This window comes from Chaetodon auriga, chromosome 2 (assembly GCF_051107435.1).
Source record: "Chaetodon auriga isolate fChaAug3 chromosome 2, fChaAug3.hap1, whole genome shotgun sequence".
NCBI classification, from domain to species: Eukaryota; Metazoa; Chordata; class Actinopteri; order Chaetodontiformes; family Chaetodontidae; genus Chaetodon; species Chaetodon auriga.
In genome coordinates, this window is record NC_135075.1 from 29,328,131 (window position 1) to 29,349,971 (window position 21,841).

The 21,841-nt window shown below is 42.6% G+C and overlaps 1 protein-coding gene across 1 annotated transcript in view; it reads left to right on the plus strand.

Moving 5' to 3' along the window:
• Positions 1–3,014: 3,014 nt before the first annotated feature.
• LOC143329910 (CD276 antigen homolog) overlaps positions 3,015–21,841 on the plus strand; it is a 30,841-nt gene continuing 12,014 nt past the window's right edge. The window contains exons 1-6 of the mRNA XM_076746068.1: positions 3,015–3,071; positions 3,842–3,915; positions 6,048–6,265; positions 7,193–7,504; positions 7,834–7,872; positions 9,166–9,447. Coding sequence (XP_076602183.1) covers positions 3,015–3,071; positions 3,842–3,915; positions 6,048–6,265; positions 7,193–7,504; positions 7,834–7,872; positions 9,166–9,447 — 982 coding nt within the window. The remainder of the gene's footprint in view (positions 3,072–3,841; positions 3,916–6,047; positions 6,266–7,192; positions 7,505–7,833; positions 7,873–9,165; positions 9,448–21,841) is intronic.

Genomic DNA, 21,841 nt, shown 5'->3' on the forward strand with positions numbered 1-21,841 from the left:
TGTATTAAATGAGACTCTGTGCAGCTCGCTGCAGCGTGTAGGACGATTCGACCAATCACAGGTGACGATGGTCAAAGCTCAAAGCGCACAGGAGACACAACATGTCAGGTGTGTGACTGTGTGCAGCTTCCTGACAGCAGACGAGCTGACGAACAATAACTCTGCTGTGGATTTCTGCCACACAGAAAACATTTAAAGTTCATCAGTGAAGACACCACAAGAACCTTTCTGCTGCCACATGAAGACGTTATTATTTGATGTTTTCAATCATCACTGGAAGAGATGAAAGAGTTTATCTGTCATGAGGAGCAGGTCTCGTTCACGCTGTGGCTGCAAGTTTCCCACTTTAATTATCATCTTCTAACTTCAGTAATTCAGACTGTTGAACCTGCAGAAGCTGAAGAGGAACCTTTGATGTGGACCTTTCACAGCAGTGGTCAGTGGAGGAAGAAGAACTCAGAGTCTTGACTTGAGTGAAAGGAGCTTCAACAGTCTGTTGAATGTGGTGGAGGAAGACGTTCAAGATTCCCTCTGAAATGTGGTGAAGTAGAAGTACAAAGCAGCCTGAAATGGAAATACTCAGTAAAGTACTTCAAAAGTGTCCCTTCACTGCTCAGTGACACATCAGCCTTGTTCAGCTTCAGCTTCAGCTTCAGCTTCAGTTCAGCTTCAGCTGAACAAGGCTGAAGCTGTGAAGGTGAAGGTGTGATCCAGAGTCCGTGGCGGCCTCGGCTCAGCGTGCAGAGAAACTCGCCTGCAGACAGATGATCACACATTTGCAGCCAGCTCTGATCAGCCAATCAGAGTCCTCCTGAAGAGCAGCAGGTCTCAGAAAGAGGACGATGCTGCAGAACCAGAACCAGAGCCAAGACCAGGACCAGAACCAGCCTCTGAGCTGTGGAGCCACACAGAGGAAAGTGTTCATGAAATCAAAGCAAACATCTGTGATCCTGCTGAGATTCATCTCAGTGCTGTTTGAACCTGAAAACAAGTTCAGATTTCAGGAGCAGACACACCTTTGGTTGGTCTTTGGGAGCCAAATGATCTGACTCAGTAAAACGAATTTCATCACTAATTCTGAGTCTTACATTAACTTTTCGGTTCCAGGGTCCTCCGCTGGATTGATTGCTGCTGTTTCAGTTTTGGGCACTCTTCTTCTTTTTGTTGGTCTTGTTCTTGCTGTCCTCAAGGCCAAAGGTGTCATCAAACTCAATTGTCAGAAAGGTCAGTTAATTTATTGTATCAACATGTTGGTGATGAGCAGACAATGCAACAGATTCTTTATGTATATCGAATGTTTGCAGCCTCGACATTTGTTTTATCTGCTCGTTCTGTTGATAGTTTCTCTCAGCGTAGGATCAACAAGTCAAGATTTTCTTGAATGTAACTTTGTTTTTCCTCCTACAGTGAAGAAGAAAATCACCTATCAGCCCCGAAGTGATCAACCTGATCCAGAACCTGGAGATGTGTGAAGAAGGTCAAGATGATGTTCTGCAGAGATAAGAGGGGGAATACTGTGCAGTGATCATGGAGGATGATACTGTACAGCAGAGATCACGAGAGCAGAGCGCCTGTATCATGGCTCTTTGGGGCTTTCCATGGCCTTGCAGGTGTCTTTGCAGGTGTTGTTTGTGACCTCACGTAACCCTGTGTGTCCTTATGTAACCTTACTGTATTGAAAAGTTGAATATTCTTATAATCACACTATGATTTCAATATACTTTTATGTTTTAATATAATAGAAGAAGAAGAATCGGGGGGAGACATTCCCCTTTATTTGTCACACACATGCACATGCACGCACTGCACACGAGGTGAAATTTGAAATTTGTCCTCCGCATTTCACCCAATAATAATAGCAACAAATTGTAATTTGATAATGTTTTTTAAAAAAATAAGGGCCCATGACAATCAGAAGCTAATGGTGTAATTTCAAAAGAATCGAAAGAAAATAAAGAAGAGCATCCCCAAGATGCACCTTTAATGTGTCAATACAGGTCTGAGAAAGATAGGGAAAGCCCAGGCAGAACAGCGGCCAAAAGATAACGTAATGGTGTAAAAATAGAAGAACCTTAGAAAAAAGAGAAGATGCCCCAAGGGCGGGGTAGACCCTGAGCTGAACTGTATAAAAGATGGAGCACTGACCATTGTAAGTTGGAACTTCTTCAGAATTGCACTCTGTGTGTTTCTGAGTTCTGCTTCTCGGACTCTGACTCCTGCAGTTCCTTTTTGAACATGTTTTCTAAGAAGATTTTTTGAAACATTCGGACAGCTGAATTTGACTGTTTCTGGCCTGTTGTGGTTTGTACATTCGGCCTTCACATTCCACGACAAAACGTGACTCACTTTACGTGTGCTGGGACGTTTGCTGCTATGTGTGTGTGTGTGCGCGCGTTTGCTCTGCCTGGGTCACGTCAGCAAGATGGATTGTAATACTCTGTGTGTGTGTGTGTGTGTGTGTGTGTGTGTGTGTGTGTGTGTGTGTGGTAAATAGGCGCAGCCAGGATGTCTAAAAAAAAGAAAAGTGGACATTAGAGACTTCTTTAGAAGTCAAAGTGTAAGTTGCTCAAATTACACCTATCCTGCAACACCTTCACTTCACCTCCCAATAAAGCAGCATCCACTGCAAGATCGTCCTCATCATTTACAAAGCTCTCAATAATCTTGTAAAGTGTCTGTGAGTTATGAAGTGCTGATAAATAAAATGTATTACTGTAGAACCTCAACAATGCAGAGATAGCCTTCACTTTTGATTATTTTTATTCATTATTTTCATGTGTGTTGAAAGGCAGCAACTGTTTTTAAAAAACACCAACAATGAAAGATTTAGGGGAAAATACAATAAAATCTCAGATTACAAATGTGATTTTATATGTCCATACTCATGATAATTGTGAAACTAAGATTTTTTTCTCTATAACCGTGTCATCAAAATTGATTATTGTTACACCGCAAATTGTCACACTGTTCATGTCATGCATCAATATATTTTTGTCAGGTGATGGATGGTAGAGATGCAGAAAGAGATACTGGAGGAGGTAGAGCAGGAGAGGCTGGAGGAGATGGAGGAGGTAGAGGAGGAGATTAAGGAGAAGAGGCTGGAGGAGATAGAGGAGGAGAAGCTGGAGGAGATGAAGGAGAAGAGGCTGGAGGAGATAGAGGAGGAGAAGCTGGAGACTCACAGGTGAGGTTGAAAGAATAAACATTAGTCATGAGATTAAGCATTGTGACATGAGCTGGGTCAAGAACTCACTGTAGGGAAGGAGTGACATAAACTATTTTATTTATTTATTAGGCAATATTTTTGTCATTATTAATTAGTAATTCATTAAATTATAAATTGCTCATAGATATTCCACCTTTTGTTATGTTTATCTTAGCCGGATCAGCAACAGCCAGGGGTCAGCGGATGCTCAGGCAGTAAAGGAGCACAAGATGGAAGAACAGGGCCAGATCAGATAACTGAGCCATATCAGCCCAATCCAAAGGAAATAGCAGTTCAAAAACTTGCAAACAGAACCCTACATTTCCAAGAGAAATGGTTTAAAGAATTCCCTTGGATTCATTACAGCCATAGTGTGAAAGGAGTCTTGTGCTTTTACTGTGTAAAAGCATTTCAACTTGAAAAGTCTTCACTGGCAAAAACTAGAAGAAAACTAGAGGAACCGCTAGAAAACACAGTAAACTGAAAGAGTTTGAGTTTTATTTAAAATACTTGTGTCCCCCCCACCTCTAAAATCAAAATTTCTTCCATGGCTTCCTGAAACCAACAGTCTGACACTCACACACACTTGAAGCAGAGTTTGAGATCTCTTCACTGACTCAACCTTTTCTGTCTCAGTGGACACCAGAGTGCACCACCACCATGAATGTCCTCCAGGAAAGACTGTTTGAACCTGGCTACCAGTCAAATCAGTGGGTTTACATTCCACCTGTTTTAAAAGCATTTTCAGTGTCCACATTTCAAACATGTAGTGGAAACATTGAAATGATGAAAAAAAGTCTTATAAATATAAAAAAAAAAAAGAAGTTGTCATCCTGTCTGAGCTGGATGTCGTGGTTTGTGATGCAGACTTTGACTGCAGCTCTTTTAATTCTGTCTCACCGTCGTGTCCTCCTCCTCTGCAGTGCTTCAATGAATCAGTGCCATCAGCTGTTTGTTTGCATGAACCAGCTCTTTATATTCAGAAGGAGGTGAAAATGTTACTTTGACTGATTTTCAGGATTTTCACTCTGTTTGCTTTCTGCCTGAAACCAGTTTGACCAATAAAACAACACTTTGACTGTCAGACATGATCGGTCAACACGTCATACGAACAGGTTCATTTTGAGTGTGCTCTGCCTTTAAAATGCACCCAAACAGGGAAAAGTTTTACTGTACTCAGAGAACATTAACAGAACATTAACCGTAATTTATGTGATCTTTCCTGCACATCTAACCTGGATGAATCAGACGGAGCTCCATAGAAACACAAAGAAACTGTGAAAATAGATGAACAAAGAGAAAAAGAAAAGAAGAAATGGAATTAACACAAAATAATTAAAATGGACCAAGTTAAAAAGGGACCTGATTAAACTAAACTTCAGGTAAAACTGAGTTTTATATCAGTGTTCAAAGGTGGTCGGACCAAAAACTTTCAGTCACAAATCAAAAGCCTTCAACCATCAGGAGACTCAGACTGAGGATTTCAGGCTGTTCTGCAGCTCAGAGATTAAAACGTCCATAATGTGTCAGTGAGTGTGTGAATGGATGAATGAGGAGCAGACGTGCTGTAAAAATACTGTCCAGTGACCAAATCCGACCACACTGTGCTTCTTAAAGGTGTCGCTGAGCTTCAGATGGACGTTCAGACACAAAGACTCTGAGCTGAAGTCTGATGTTCTGCTCAGCTGAAACAAGCTTCGGTTTTTATTTCACATTCGTGTGTTTGATGTCATTTCAGACAGGCCTGTGTTGCTTCTTCTGATTTCTTCAGGTGCTCATTCTGTCAGGTGCAGTTACACACTGAACTTTACCCTCAGTGTCCAGTTTATTAGGTACAGCTAAAGCTAAAGCTGGTGCAGGAAGTCCTCCCTTCATGGAGGTTCAAATGTTCAGTTTTCAACTGAGTTACATCATACAGAGAGTGTTTCTGTTATTGAGCTCAGCCTCACTGATGTAAAGGGGTGGACAAAATAATAGAAACATCTCTGTGTAGTGTTTAAAACAGTTTAAACTCAAGCTGAACATTTTAACCATGAAGGGAGGATTTATTTCAGCACTGTTAGACTGTGTCAAGCTTTAGCTCAGTGTACCTAATAAACTGGACACTGAGTGTATGCTGTTGCTGACTGTGATATTTGATTTGTGCTGTCTGAAAGTTCATGTGTTCATGTTGTGAGCTGATCATGCAGTTGAAGTTTGAGGCAGAGCTTCATCGTTTCTGTCCAGATGTTTGAATAAAACACCAGAAACGTCAAAGTGTGTTGAGACTGTTTTTGATGTGAAGAAGAAACCCGTCTGGGAACAGCTGTTCTTCAAAGAGACTTTTTGAGGACAAGAAACAAAAATGTTAGAAATATGTTCTGTCCAGAAAGTTATTTTTTAAAGTAGAAATGCTTTGAAATTGAATTATTTAGCACCACATGGACATATTGTTGGTAAAATATTGAAAATAAATAAACATATGACTGAAATCAGCAGTGTGAATCATCAAACGATGCTTCTGGTAATTTTGCTAAAACGAAGGTCAGATTAATCCAGAGTCCCTGGTGAGATGATTGATTTTTATGATTTTAGTGAAAACATTTTTCTCTTTAGATTGAATTTAGTATGTAAATAAATGAATGAATAAAAAGTTAATTAAACTCACTGTTTCCTCTAATCACAGAAAAATATCCTTAGAGTAAATATTCTGTAATATTTCAGACTGATAAACTTTCATATTTGTTAACAGTCAGTGTGAAGATGAAGTGCTGCTGAAGAGGAGTGGACACATGACTTTTATACAGTTTTATCTTATTTCACCAGCAGTAATATGAGTATAAAGTGTGCTTTTATTATGGAGGGTCGGAGCGGAAGTGCTGCCGTCGCTGCCTCTCGCGGACGCTGAGGAGTCCAAAGTGTTTGTCGCGCGGCTCTCGGAGGCTGAAGTCTTCATGTCTCGTGTCAGTGATGCTGAAGTGATGTCTCGTGCTCGGACGGCAGCAGCAGCCATGAAGCTTCTTCCTGTCGTGAGTCTGTGTCTCCTCACGTGCTCTGAAACAACGTCTGCGGACGGAAACGGTAAGAAAACTCCTGACTGATGTTCACTGAGCTGTTTTACGTGTGGATGTGTGAATAATGAGCGAACGTGCAGCCCGGAAACAGAATAAGACGAAGTTCGTCAGTGGAAGGTAACAGCCGCACCTGTTAGCATTAGCATGTAGCCACATTGATGAACACAGTCATATTGATCATGTAGCCTGATATCAGATCGATATTTGAACACCTCCCTCCTCAGCTCAGGTGCTGTCAGTCATCAGCAGCATCCTGCTGATTCATCACGGTCGTGACGCAAACCTGCGCAGTTTTTTGGTGTTTGCGGATGTTTTGCACACCTGCGCAGTTTTACCCTTGAAGGTGATTTTTGACGGATTTTCACTCCTGGTCTATTTTTTTTTTTCCTTCATTATCTTTCATATCACGTGACTTAATGCCTCAAAATCCACATCAGATATTATTTCTACGTTTGGACAAATCAGACACACCCCATCATGATGTATTTTAGTCTTATTTTATATGAAAATTTTTATGGAGAAATTATTTTCAGTAGCTTCCATGTCACGTGACCAAGTGACTCCAAACCAATACAGGATTATTTTATTACTCTGGACAAATCAAACACCCCCTTTAACAAGAGCATTGTTTCTTTAGTTTCTTTTCACGTCCACTGTGCAGATGGACAGGCAGCAAGAAAATGAATGAAAACAGAAACAGAGAGAGTTTCATCCCTCTGTGTCTCATATTTCATATTCAAAGGGGTCAACAGGCCGATTCAGAGACATTACTGTCAAAGCAGCTTGTGAATACTGACACGAACGTTCAGAACTGTCAGTCAATTTATGTCTTTCTGTCTCCTTCACTGTCTTTCTCTGTAAATCCAATAAAACCACACTATTAACTAACAACATAAATTTTTAACCATATTTTCTGCATGTGTTTATCCTCCAGTGGTGGTGGAAGAAGGCAGGGATGTGATTTTACCGTGTTCCCTCAGCACCAACGTTCAGTCGGAGCTCTTTGACTGGAAGAAGGACGGTCAGAAGGAGGTCTTCCTGTATGATGCAGGAGTTCATTACAATAACGGACGTTCAGGTCAGGATGAGCAGTTCAAAGGTCGCGTCTCACATTTTCAAGATGAGCTGAAGCTCGGCAACGCCTCCATCATCATCAGGAACACGAAGGTGGCTGACAGTGGAAGCTACACCTGTGATTTTCCACGTCTTCAGCCAAGACAGACGTTCCACATCCAGCTTGTTGTTGGTGAGTGCTTCCATTAAACAGTTAAAGGTGTCCTCTCACTGACTGGTGTGACTGGTTTAAGATGAACTTTTGTCAAGCAGTCAGAATAAACATGTGCAGAGATTTCCTCTGTGTCAGACGTGCAGCGTGTTGTCCATTAAATCACTGTTCACAGTGAAAACTCTGCAGATTCACTGAATGTGTGGGCAGCTGCAGAGAGAACGATTGTCAGACTTGTTTTAAATGGAAAAAATAAAATGAAATAAACAGGAAAACACATTTCTGTTTTTCCACAGTGTTACATGTCTGTTGGTGGTTCACTCTAACATTTGTTTTGTTTTGCCTTTTAGATCCTGTCTTAAAAGACAGAAGAGAGGAAAACATCGCAGGTGAGTCCTGATTCTGATGACGTCACTGTCTACACCTCGTGTGTGTGTTGAGTTTGGCTCCACATCTCTGAAATCATTGACAAACACTTTAAATCTGTGAGGAACAGTTTGAGATCAGTCTTCTATGTGCAAAGTGTTAAAATGCTGAAATCACCTGTTCAATCTGGAGACTTTTACCTGTATTATTTAGGTTTACCAGGTGTGCAACCTTTACACTGCACTTTTATATCAGTCATTATTGTGATTTTCTGTTTCTGAAACCAACTGTATTGCATATGCACCAGTACAGAAGCAATGCACACAAAACATGACAACGTTGTAGTCAAGCTGCAGCTAATAATTATTTTCATTATTTAATCTGCAGATAATTTTCAGAATTAATCTTGTCATCTATAAAATGTCATAAACATCATGATAAAAGCTCATCACTCAATATCAGTGCTTTACCAAACTTCATTTTATCGGCCTCCAGAGTTTTACTTAAGCTCTAATGTTTTTAAAGAGTTTTATTGAGTTTAATGTTCGTAGTTTGAGGAAGTAGATGTTACTGATCGTCCAATCTGGCAAAAATTTTTAGGGATTTCTTGTGTGAAAACTGGGTGGGTTCAAACTGTAAATGAAGTAGTACAGAGTAAAGAGTTCTTTGTGTCTTTCAGTGATCTCAGTACAGTAATGCAGATTGTTTGGATGTTTTTGGCACGATGATGTGTTTTCAACACTTTATATGACACAAAGTTTGTTTCATACACTCAGTCATTTATTCATATTTCTGTATTAACTGTTTTATCTGCAGAAAGTATCATCTTTGTTTTACATCTTTTCAGTCACAGCCCATTTATTTAATGATTTAATTTCTCTTTCAACCAAAATGTCATGTACATGTTTACTGGAACAAAAAGCATCATCTTCAAATAATATGTAGCCTCAATCAAAGAAACCAAATTACACTAATTTATCTTCACAGCTGAAATAAACAGGAGAAAACAACAGTAACATAACTGACAGCTGGAACCTACAAACTCAAAAAGATAACACCAGCGACATCTTACTAATTATAGAGTCAGACATAGAGAATGCAGTCGTGATAAGTTCCAGATCTTTGATTAAACATTTTTATTGTCAAACAAGGTTGAGATTTGTTTGAGAACTCAGGTTTTCTATTTCTGTTTCTCTGCTTTCATCCCTCTTAAATTTGCTCATTTACGATCAGAGGATGGATGAACAACAACATCACAGCATCACATGTTGAATGCTGTAATTGTCTTCTGTAACCTGTTTCTGTTTAGTTCTCAGGTGCAGCTCCAAAACCGTCTGTCACAACACTTTATGAAACAAAGGACTGGGCACTGCTGCAGTGTTTGGTTCGAGGTGCTTCTCCTAAACCTAAAGTGGAGTGGAAGGACAGTGATGGAAACATGGTTCCTGCTCATGAACCTCAGGTCTCACAGAGAGGAGGCGGAGCCTACGACGTCACCCTACAAGCTACTGTGACCAAGACCGACCGCTTCCGCTGTGTTGTCACGCAGGAGGAAATACACCATCAGATTTATGCTGAAACCTTTGTGCATATTAATGGTGAGATTCTTCTTTTTGGTGCTTTAATATTTCAATAATTTTGACTGTTCATGTGTTTTAATGTTCAAAAACATTTGTGTGTCTTCAGACTGAACATAAAGCACATTAGGATGAAAACATCTGCACAAGCTGAAAAAGCTTCAAACTGAGTGAAAAATCAAAGTAAATAGTAAATTTCAGCATCAGTCTCACGCGCACACACACACACACACACACACACACACACACACACACACAGAGTTTAGTAAAAGCACAAACTGAAGGTTTGTGATTGGTGCTGCATCCTGATCCTGAGGATGAAAACTCCGCCCACAGGTGGAGAGAACTGAAACTGTCAGTCTGCACTCGTCAGATGTTCGACAGCAGACAAGAATCTCTTTTATTAAAGACTTAAAAGTGTGTTTAGCTTCAAGAGGCTCGTTCTGCATCAACCAGCTGTCACTCTCTCTCCTCCCATTGGTCCCAGTAACCGTGGAGTCGACCCCCCGCCGAGACGCACGTCATGACTTTAATGACTGAGCCGTCGTCAGTGATGAAAGAAGAACTCAGATTCTTTAAAACTGTGTTTGAGAAGCTGAAAACATCAAAGTCCGTCAGTCAGTTAGTGAAGTAACAGTTGTATAAATGTAAAGTAGCAGAAACAAGAAATGCTCAAGTACAAGTACCTCAAAGTGTACTTAGGCAGAGTCCTTGAGTCCTTCGTCCATTTGAGTTTTGGTTATTTTCAGTTTCAGTAAAACTATTTTTTTGTTTAATTGAGCTCCTTCACAAACTTTCCAGGTCACCCTTCAAACTGCAGTAGAACCACCTGAGGAGCTTTTTATTCAGAATATTTTTCATTTAGTGAACTAACTGAAAACCAGAGAAAGTTAAGTTTCATTTTTTCTGTCAGCCCGCCTCTCCTCTCCTCTCCTCTCCTCTCCTCTCCTCCCACTTCCGGTGAGTGTGAGTGCGAGTCGTGGTGGTGGCGGCGTGCGAGTGGCGCGAAGTTTGAAGGGGTTTCTGTCGCTGTTTTTTTCTGGATTTCTCTATTTTCTTCATCTGTCCTATGTACATGATCAGGTAAGTTTTTTTCAGTACTTTTTGAGTGTTGGCTGAGTGATCAGTGATTTTGTCCGGTGGTTTTTCGGGAGGAATGGCGTCCTCTGAGATGCCACCTCCGTCGATCCGGCAGGGGGTACGGATAGTGCCGCCGGATAATAATGTTACTGTGGAGGAGGTTCTGCTTGCTGCCGGTGAACAGGTAGGCCATGATAATCTTTCATTTGCATCCCGAATGAACAAGGCTGTGGTTGTGTTTCTGAAAGATGAGGCTCAAGTGTATCAGCTGATAGAGAGCGGCGTGTTTATCAGGGATGCGTTTGTGCAGGTATCCCTGCTGTCAGTTCCCTCCACGCGGATCACCGTATCCGGTGTTCCGCCGTTTATCCCTAACGAGTCGTTAGAAAACGAGCTCCGTAGGTTCGGCAAGTTTGCCAGTGGATTTAAGACAGTGAGTTTGGGATGTAAGCAGTGGCGTCATTAGGCCTATTTTAGGGGGGCTTCAGCCCCCCTAAAATGTTCTTAAGCCCCCCTAAATAATTTGATATTTTTTATTGATTTTTTTATTTTTTTATTTTTTTATTTTTTTTTTACAAAAAAAATCTCTGACAAATTTTATATAATAGGGCAAGAATAGGAGTTAAAATAAATATTCACATTACCTGTCATTAATTTATAATCATAAATCTGTCCATTTCCCTTTATTTCATGGTGTAAGGTAGAGAGCCCCTTCACTGCGCCATTACCCAGTCCATTCCACTTGGCCGTGTAGAGTACGCCCACATCACTGAGAATCCAGTCCATGTTTTCCCTGCAGCGCGTTGCAGCGTGTGTACCTAACTTTGCAGCACACAGAGCCAACTATTGACTAGAGCAGCAGTAAGAGAAGAATGGATATACGAAGGTTTTTCAAAAAAGTAAGTATTCATCACTGCTGGTAGCAATTAGTTAGCTCCAGCCCACAGTTAACAGCAGATTGAACCATGAACCAAGCATTTCCCATTTTACAAGAAAAGAAAAATTATAAATAAATTAAATGAAAAAAAAAAAAAGACGTATAGGCGATCTCGGCTCACGTCTTTTACCTCTGTTGTTTTGCGGCCAAGAGGTAGATTCCAGCCATAAAGGAACACTGCATATGCTAATTAGCTAGCCAGTAGCTAATATCATGGTCCTGGTTGTAGTGTCCAGTGTGCCCTGCGCTCTCTTCAGCCTTTGGGGGCACAGCATCAGTTGTGTTTCTCTCACATTATGGATACACACTGCGGGTTACTGAGTTGAGCTGATTCCACTATGATTAATTTATCATTATCGTGAGTGGATGATAATAATAATGATAATAATAGTAATAATAAGCAGGCTAATACTAGCCTACTACTACTACTACTACTACTAGTAGTAGTAGTAGTAATAATCAGAAGAAGAATAATGATGATAGTAATAATAATAGGCTAATTAATAATATAATAATGATTATTATATAATTGATCTGTAGGAGTCAGCAGCACAGAGGAGCACAGAGAGTAAGAGGGGAGAGACCTCTACTGGAAAGGTGAGTCTAAAGGATTTCACAGAATGGAGTCATTTGTGAGTCATAGATAGATAGATAGATAGATAGATAGATATTATTAAAAACAGACGGCACACTTTGATGCTGCCACCCAGCAAGTAGCCAGCTACTGTTGTGTAATGTGTTGTGTAATATATGTACATAGGTATTTTTTGTTGACAGACTTCCTGAGTTTATTGTTTATTTTTGTTGTTGCAGTAGAGTATGTCTGTTAAATCTGTTGTGTTTTTCTTGTTGATGGTGTTAATGTGATCAAAAAAAAAAATTCGGCATGTGTTTTCATTAAAATTTAATGGTGGCCTAAAACAATTGAGTATCTCTACTAAATCTGTCCAAAAGTGGGAAAGTTATATCCCGGTTCTTGTTCGTTATTTGTTTTTTGGATTTCCTAATGACTACTACATTCATTCATATCCTGTGCATCTCCAGGGGGCTAAGCCCCCCCTGTCCTCAGAACCTAGTGACGCCCCTGGATGTAAGGATCCAAAGCTGAAGCATGTGCAGTCCCTGAGACGGCAGGTGTTCATGTTTTTGGATTCGCCTTCTCAGACACTGGAGGTGTCGTTCAGAGTGAAGCACGGTGATGGCTCTTACATGGTGTATGCTAGCTCCGGACATTTGAAATGTTTTGAGTGTGGAGATGTGGGACACAAACGTGTTGCGTGTCCACATAAGGGGGAGGGGGCGGCGGGCGGTTCACCTGCTGCCCACACGGCTCAGCCTGAGTCAGCTGATGCCGCGGTAGCGGATGACGCTGTGCGCGGTGCCGAGTCGGCTGCTGATGCCGTGCCGGGTGCCGCGGTGGTGGATGACGCCGTGAGCGTTACCGCGGCTGCACTAGGTGCCGTGCCTGACGCTGCGTCCGATGCCGCTGCGGTTCTTGAGCCTGAGTTTGGGCCTGTGGCCGCGAGTGCGGCTGCGGAGCGCGGTGATGTGCGTGCCGCCGCTAGTAAATGTCATGACAGGGAGGAATATATCCAGTCTGAGCAACAGGCCTCGGTGGACACAGAGAACCTGGGCAGCTCTCAGTCTGCAGGCACTGAGATGAAGTCTCAGGCTGCAGAGGAAGCAGCTTCTACGAGCTCTGCAGGCATAGAAAATGTTGTCATTTGCAGTGAAGCGCTCAATAGCCAGGCATCATGTGAGGGAGGAGATATGGACTTTGGATCAGAGTCAGACACTGTATCTGTGTGTGAAAGCAACAGGAATGCAGATGATCTCTATTCTTTAGAGGACATTAATAACTTCCTTGATGTAACTTTCAAAAAGTCTGTCAAAGTGAGCGATTACTTTAGTGACACTGAAAAGTTCATCAAATCTGTGGACATATTGAAGAGACTGGTTGGTTTCGATCTATTGGATGAAAAAAAACGTTTCCGCCTTAAAAAGCACATTACAACTCTCAGAAAGGCAAAAACTGGTAGACCTGTTAGACATATAAAAAAGTAAAATGATCATGTACCACTCGGCGTTTTTCTCTCTTCACTGCTCTCTGCTTGTTTCTTCTTACCTGTTTCTCCTCTCTCACCTCTCTATGCAGAACCTTAAAATAGGATCTTTAAACATTAATGGTGGGAGGGACAGACAGAAAAGAGCTTTAATTTCTGAAGTTTCGACTCAGAAAAGGATAGATGTGCTTTTTTTACAAGAGACACATAGTAATCCAGTAGATGAGGTAGATTGGGGTTTATGGTGGGAGGGCTCATACACCCTTAGCCATGGCACCAATTTCAGTGCATGGGTAGCTGTTTTGTTTAGTCCAGCTGCAAATGCAAAGGTTTTGTCTTCTACTGAAGTAGTGAAAGGTCGACTGTTGATTGTCAGGGCTGAAATACAGAATTCTGTGTTTTGTTTTGTCAATGTGTATGCCCCAAATCAGGGATCTGAAAGAGTAGGTTTTTTTACCTTGCTAAAAAATGAGTTGATTAATTATCATCAGGATCAATTAATTATTGGTGGGGATTTTAACTGTACTCTGGATTTCACTATGGACAGGACAGGTGAGGAGCCCCACCCACAGTCATCTCAGAGCCTCAATAATGTCATCACACACTTGGACCTGTTAGACACCTGGAGGGTCAAGCATCCACAAGTCAGACAATACACATGGGTGAGGGTTGGCAATAACAGGGTGAGTGCAGCCAGACTAGACAGGTTATACATTTCTCAGAATCTAAGTTCCAGATTAATTCATAGTAACATCAGCCCAGTTGGCTTCACTGATCATCACTTTGTCACCATAGACCTGGTCAGCTCACCAGGAGAAAGGGTTAAGTCCCACTGGTTTTTCAACAACAAACTGTTGCAAGACATCACTTTCTGCCAGAGCTTTGAACACTTTTGGCAGCAGTGGAAAGGGGAAAAAGGCAGTTTTAGTTCTTTGAAGCAGTGGTGGGAGGTTGGGAAGGCACAAATTCGTGTTTTTTGTCAGCAATACACCTCCCATTCCACTGTTAAAATCAAGGCAGCAGTTCAGAAACTTGAAGCCAGCATTAAGAACATTGAGGAAGGGTTGCATAGGGCCTCTGACCCTGCTATGGGTCATCTGCTGCAGGAGAAAAAGCTAGAGTTGAGCTCCTTCCTGCAGGAAAGAGTGAAGGGAGCGCTTGTCTGGTCTCGCTTCCTCCAGCTAAAGGACATGGATGCCCCAACTTCTTTCTTTTTCAATCTGGAGAAATCGGTGGCACAGAGGAAGCAGATGACCTGTCTTAAGCTTCCAGGAGGCAGGGTGACCACAAGCCCTGGTGAGATGAGGAGCCATGCTTTGGACTTTTACACTGACCTCTTCAGGGTGGAGCAGTGCAGTATGGAGTGTCGTGAGGAGCTCCTGGAGGGGCTTCCTCAGCTCACCTCGGAAGAGAAATCTGCGTTGGACTGTGAGCTGACTCTGGAGGAGCTGACAGTTGCTGTCAACCAGTTGGCATCAGGATGGGCACCTGGGATCGATGGTCTCTCTGCTGACTTTTTTAAGCGTTTCTGGAATATTCTTGGCCCTGATTTGCATGCTGTTTTTCTGGAGTGCTTCAGAGCAGGATCTCTTCCTGTCTCCTGTCGACGAGCAGTACTTTCTCTGCTGCCCAAGAAAGGAGACCTGGCCTTACTTAAAAACTGGAGGCCAGTGGCCCTCCTCTGCACAGATTATAAAGTACTCTCCAGAGCCTTATCAAATAGACTTAAGGACACCTTGGAAATGATTGTGCACATGGACCAAACATATTGTGTGCCTGACAGGACAATTATGGACAACATTTTCCTGATTCGAGATGTTATTGATGTTTGCAGGTCTGATACCAATGTTAATTTTGGTATTGTGTGTTTGGACCAGGAGAAGGCTTTTGACAGGGTGGATCACTCATATTTGTTTTCTGCACTCAGGGCTTTTGGTTTTGGTGATGGTTTTCGGGCTTGGGTTGGTTTATTGTACAGTGGGGCTCAATGTTTGGTGAAGACAGGGGCAGGGCTGAGTCGGCCAGTCCCTGTACAGCGAGGGATCAGGCAAGGCTGTCCAATTTCAGGTCAGCTCTACAGCTTGGCTATTGAGCCCTTGCTGTGCAGGTTGAGGGATCGGCTCAGTGGTCTCTGTTTGCCTGGGTCCTTAGATCTTGATCATCCTCTAACTGTGTCTGCTTATGCAGATGATGTCAGTGTTTTTGTTAGAAACCAGAGGGATGTTCAATGTTTGCAAGACACCCTGTCCCTGTATGAAAAGGCCTCAACTGCACGGGTGAACTGGGCAAAAAGTGAAGCGTTGTTGGTGGGTCATTGGAGGGATCGGGCAGTGCCCAGTCTGCCTGGAGGACTTCAGTGGGGGAAGGAGGGGTTAAAAGTGCTGGGTGTGTTTTTGGGCACAGAGGGTTTTCAGGCTAAGAACTGGGAGGGTGTTAAGGAGAAGGTGTGCGCGAGGTTGTCTAAATGGAAATGGTTGCTACCCCAGTTGTCATATAGGGGAAGAGTTCTGGTTGCCAATAACTTGGTCGCCTCGGCCCTTTGGCACAGGTTCAACATTTTGACGCCACCAAGGAGTCTGGTGGAGGACATTCAGAGGGCCATTGTGGACTTCTTCTGGTCAGGAAAGCACTGGGTTCGGGCAGCAGCCCTCTATCTGCCTGTGGCTGAAGGGGGACAGGGGCTGATTGACATCCAGTCCAAGATTGCCTCCTTTAGACTCCGTGCTGCGCAAAGACTGCTGTATGCCTCTGGCCCAAGTTGGCTTGGGACGGCTTGTCTGCTGTTGAGGAGAGCTGGGCGCCTAGGCTATGACAAACAGCTCTTCCTCTTACAGTATGAAGATGTGGACTTTGTTGGCCTGACACCTTTCTACAGCTCCATATTGCAGGCATGGAGGGTTTTCAAGGTTGCACGTACCCCGGATGAAAGTCCGGGTATGTGGTTGTTTGAGGAGCCTTTGTTTTTTAACAACTTTCTGAGGACTCAGACGATGCAGTCTGCCAGCCTGCGAGCCAGCCTCAGAGAAGCTGGATGCACCAAACTGGGCCATCTGATCAAGACAACTGTGGACACACTGAGAATGAGGAGCAACATTACTTCTGTCAGGCTCATCAACAAAGTGGTGCAGGAAGTCTGTGCTGCCCTGCCGCAACACCTGAGAGAGGTCGCAGAAAGCCGCACTCTGTGCGATCAATGGACTGAGGAGGGTGAATACAGCTTCCCCTCCTTACTCATCACCCCAGCAGTGGGGGCGTGACAGGAGGGAGGAGGTCAGCTGCTGTCATTTGCAACCCCTCACCTGGACCATTTCAAGGATGCAGGGAAAAAAGCACTGTACCATGTGTGCGTGAAGGTTCTGAACCTGCACACGTTGACAGGGCTGAAGGAATCGAGGTGGACTGAGTTTTTTGGCACAGACGTTTCCCCGAAAGGCAGCTGGCGGTCCCTGTACAAGCTGCCCATTGAAAAGCGGACAGCAGACCTCCAGTGGAGGGTTGTACATGGTGCAATAGCCACGAACAGATACAGAGCGCACCTGGATCCAGGGGTGGGGGAGGAGTGCACTTTCTGTACACAGACAGAGACTTTGTCTCATTTGTTTGTACAGTGTCCTCGGCTGTTGGCATTGTTTGAACATTTAAAAGGGTGGTTTCAGGGGTTTGGGGAGGTTTTTTCTTTCACCTTGTTCATCTTTGGCCCAAAGTACTGTGCACGGAAGAAGAGTGCTCACACACTGATTAACTTTATATCTGGTGCTGCCAAGTTGGCCATTTGGTTGACGCGTAAGAACCAGGCGCAAAGTGTCGGCAGTGTGGAACCGATGCCGGTTCTGGAGGGCCTATTAAAAGCCAGACTAAGAGTAGAACACGCCTATTATAGGATGATGGACAATATGTTGGCTTTTCGTCAAATATGGGCTGTTGGTGGGGTTCTGTGCTCTGTGGGGGAGGATGAGGAGTTGATTGTAAACTTCTGATTGAAGTTATTTGTTTCCTCTGGGTTTGACGTTGGTTGTTGTTATTGTTGTACAGTAGGTCTTGCAATGGCTCAATAAAGGGATTTTGAAAACCAACCTCTCCTCTCCTCTCCTCTCCTCTCCTCTCCTCTCCTCTCCTCTCCTCTCCTCTCCTCTCCACCCACACACACCAGCATCTGTGTGTGTGGTAATCTTTCTCTGGATAAAACACACCAAACGATAAACTGTGAAACAGCTGAAAACTCCTCTGTTCCAGACTCCTCATATGATTTTCCTCATTATTTTTGTGGATTCAGTGACTACAGGTGCACAGATTCATCTGAGCTCAGATTAAATTAAACACTCTGCTGCTCATCTCTTGATGTGACGTGACAAGTGTTTCTGACGTGTACAAAGACACACTAAGGTTGAATAGTAATGAACATTTAGTGTCGTATTTTGGAAGCGCCACCATCATGAGATGAAGCTCCGGGGAATGATTGGACAATGAATGACAGGGAAATATGCGCACTTGATTTCTGAGAGAGGATGAGATCATAACTGAACCTGGACAGGTGATAATCAGACTGAGCTCTACTTTGCAGTTGTAGTTTTATGGTGAGGATGAGGGATGTCCGCCTCTGCACTGCACTGTGCGTGTGCTCCTGTCATGATATGAACACTTCTGTGAAAGTGAATTACCAAATAACAAGAAGAAAAAGAATATTTATTATTATTATTATTTAATTTGAAATAACGTGTCCTGGCAGACAAGTGTTCAGGAAACTTTGTGTTCCGTTTTATTCCTGCATCTTTTCACGTACAAATACAAAGGAAGAAGGGATCAACACGAAAACACGCCGGTGTTCCGTTTCTAGTGCTGAAGCGTTTCTTATGGAGCTCTCACTGATAATATGTTCACAGGTGCACCTCCGAAACCTCGTATCACAGTCCTTGATGAAATAGAGGATGGGGTGCTGCTGCAGTGTGAGATTGAAGGTGCTTCTCCAAAACCGAAGGTGGAGTGGTGGGACAGCAGTGGAGAAGTCCTTCCTGATGTGGAGTACCATGTCAGAGAGGAGGCATCTACCACGTGACTCTGAAGGCTTTAGTGACGCGGACCAGCTTCTATCGCTGCGTGGCCGTACATGAAAACAGCCGGCAGGTGACTTTTGATGTGAAAGTTGTTTTGATCAGAGGTGAGATTCCTGCTCGTGTGTCGTTTTATTGTTAACTGTTTTCCAATCTGCTGTACGTGATGTGCAGTTACACTCTTACATGAGCTTTTCTCTGTTTTTCAGGGAAACACGTGGAAAAAATGAGCAATCAATATAAAGCTGTAGGAAATGTGATGATAATTGGACTGATGGTTCTAGTAGCTTTGGCTGTGGCAGCTGCAGTTGGGATTTTAGTTCAGAAGTGCATCAAAAAATGGAAGAGAGGTAAGTTTGAATCATCAGTATATCAACATAACAGACACTGTGAGTCTTGATAGTTGTTTCTGTCTTCTCAGATATGAAGACGTGTTGGTATTTAGATTTATACAAAAGCCACTGACACTACATTTATATAAAAGGTCTCTGCTTCTCACGATTAATGAATTAAATATACATTTAATTAAGTGGTTAATTATGTTATAGCTGTTATTTATGTTCCTTCTTATGTGAGACTGTTTCCTCCGGCACACGAGGCACTTCATAAATACAAAAAAGCAGTTTTTTTTCCAGCGATAACAAAAATAACCGAAACTTGTAGACTAGCATGTTCCTCTGAGAGGTCCCTGAACGCAACACACGTGCCGCAGCTGTCACATCAGTACATCATGGCACCTGCGACAAAATAAGAACATTTATGTGAAGTGGAAAAGCTCCAGCAGCTTCTCAGCTCTCTGCTCTCAAATGTGAACTCATGTGAAGTTAAATTAAAGCTGTGGCCACTGGAGGGCGCACACGCTGCATGCTCGTACCTGCAGGAACAAAAGCTGCTCTGACACCTGAACGCGCCGCCGAGAGGGAAAACTCCTTCAGCCGTTTGGTTTCAGGGCGTGAAAAGCCGACAAAACTGAACAGATTTGCTATTTAATGTGAAACAAGCTGCGAGTATCATCATCATCATCATCTTCATCATCATCGTCGTCGTCACCGTCAGACGCTTCACCAAACAGAAGCAGCTTGTGTGATGTATGTGTTCATGGGGGCGCTGCCAACTGCAGGTAAGGGGGACCAAGGCGCCCTGATACAACTGCTGACCCAAAGTGCCCAAAAGTGGTCAGTTGAATTTAAACTGTGAACTCTAACAGCACGAGTCAGGCCAGTCGGTCTGCTCAGAATGTATTTCCAACAGACTTAACAGACAAATAAGAATATATGAATGTGATCAAGGCAGTTTTCCACATTATTTCTGTTGTTTCCTGCAGATCCGACTGCGGAGCCGAGAGAACACGTGCAGCTTAATAATCAGGAAACGCACAACGGCTGAAGTGTGTGTGGGTTTGTGTTCACGCCTACGCCCTGTGATCATGCCACAGCCAAACAGGAAACATCTCCAAAGCTTCAACAAGTGTCTCACAAAGCAAAGCTGAACACACATTGTACCAGGGTCGTGTTTATTGTGGGTTTTTGTATTGAATTACAGGATGTTGTATGTAAAATAGGGGTCGTGTTCATTTTTGTGCCTTTTCTCAGATTATATTTTCATGTATAAAGTAGAAACAAGCAGTCGTAGCTGAATATTTTTCAGTGAAAGTGAATGTCATCTAAATTTTGATGTTCAGGTCGTGTTTCTTAAAAACCAGACATGGAGATGTTCACATGTTACATCAGGTGCTGTTCGACTTGTTTGCTCATCACAGTCCTTCAGTGCTTTTTCGTGTTTTAAAGTAAAATGTTTTTACGTTTACTCACTGTTAAAGTGAATCAGAGCATTTCACACGTTAATGTTGTGAAGTGATCAAACGATTAATGAATACATTTCATGATTGAAATGATGCATTTCGAACTTGTTCATGTTACAGAACGTTGTGCAGTGTTTAATAAAAGGTCACATTTCTTGCTGTTCTGAGACTGTTCTGGATACGTTTGTTCATTCTTCCCTTCAGATATAAAAAAGTGAAATAAGTAAAGTGAAAAAATAATTTAAAGACTCCAGTCTGCGAACATTAGCTGCTGGTTCTGTTTTATCAGGATTATTTAGAAGTTCAATATTTAAAGTAGAAACAGAAACCAAAGTTTTTCCCTCTTAATCTGACCTCTGATCGTAGATCTTTTCTCTGAAGTGAGGAGTTTGTTTCAGCCTTCATATTCAAAACCTTTTTATGAACAGTGTCAAACCTGTAAAACCTGTTACAGTGACTGATCACACACACACACACACACACACACACACACACATACACACACACACACACACACACACGTCTTTCCGTTGAGCCTTGTTTTCCTGGCCGTTGCCGTGTGGCACGGATCAGAGCTGTCTCTGTCTGAACAGTAATATCTGGTGTGTTTACTCCTTGCTGGGGAGAAGTAAGGCCGATGTTTACGTGATTCATCTGAAGTCACTCTGAGCGTTTTGGTTTTTTGGATGAATTAGATTAAATAAACAAAATTAGAAATCAGAGACATAAATCACTGAGTTTGTGTATTTTGGGAGTTTGAGGGCAGATAACATCAGTCTGCTACGAAACGTCCTCACAGCTGATATTCAGTGCCAATATTCCCAAAAGAAAGACAGAATTTAATCATGTTTTGTCCCCTGAAATATCATCATGTAACATCATATGACCAGTGGAACAGCTGCTTCTCATACAGGGCTTCATTCTCATTCATTCAGTCATTCATTCATTCTCACTCGTTAATGAGCTTTAGTCTGCGGGCAAAGAAGAAAAGATTTGTCGTCCTTCTTGCCTTTTATTGAGTTTTGTTTGACGTTAAAACAGAAAGAATCAAAGGTGATCTTTGCTCATAATCTGGCAGGTGTGATACCTGAAGGTGGTTATTCACTTCAGATTCGGTTTCATTATTACTGCACATGACAGAACTGCTCACCTCTGATCTCCAGAAAACAGACGCTTCCTGGTGTTTATCAGTTCGCTGAGCAGGCGAAGTCACAGCTGAGTGGAAACTTGTTTTATGTTGTGATCTTGTTTTATCATGAATCCACAACTCAGCAGTTTAATAAGTGGAGAAATATGTTTGAGAGCAAATAAAACACGTTTGTTCAGCTGATTATCTCAAGCGCGTTCTTTGGAAGTACAAGTGAAAGTCTCTGCCTGTATTCATATTCATCATGTTCGCCACGTGTGAGCTTCTGTGCCTGAAGCAGCTCCTTCCACATGAACATCTATGGATGGTTCAGACACCGACTGACTGACCTCAGAGCAG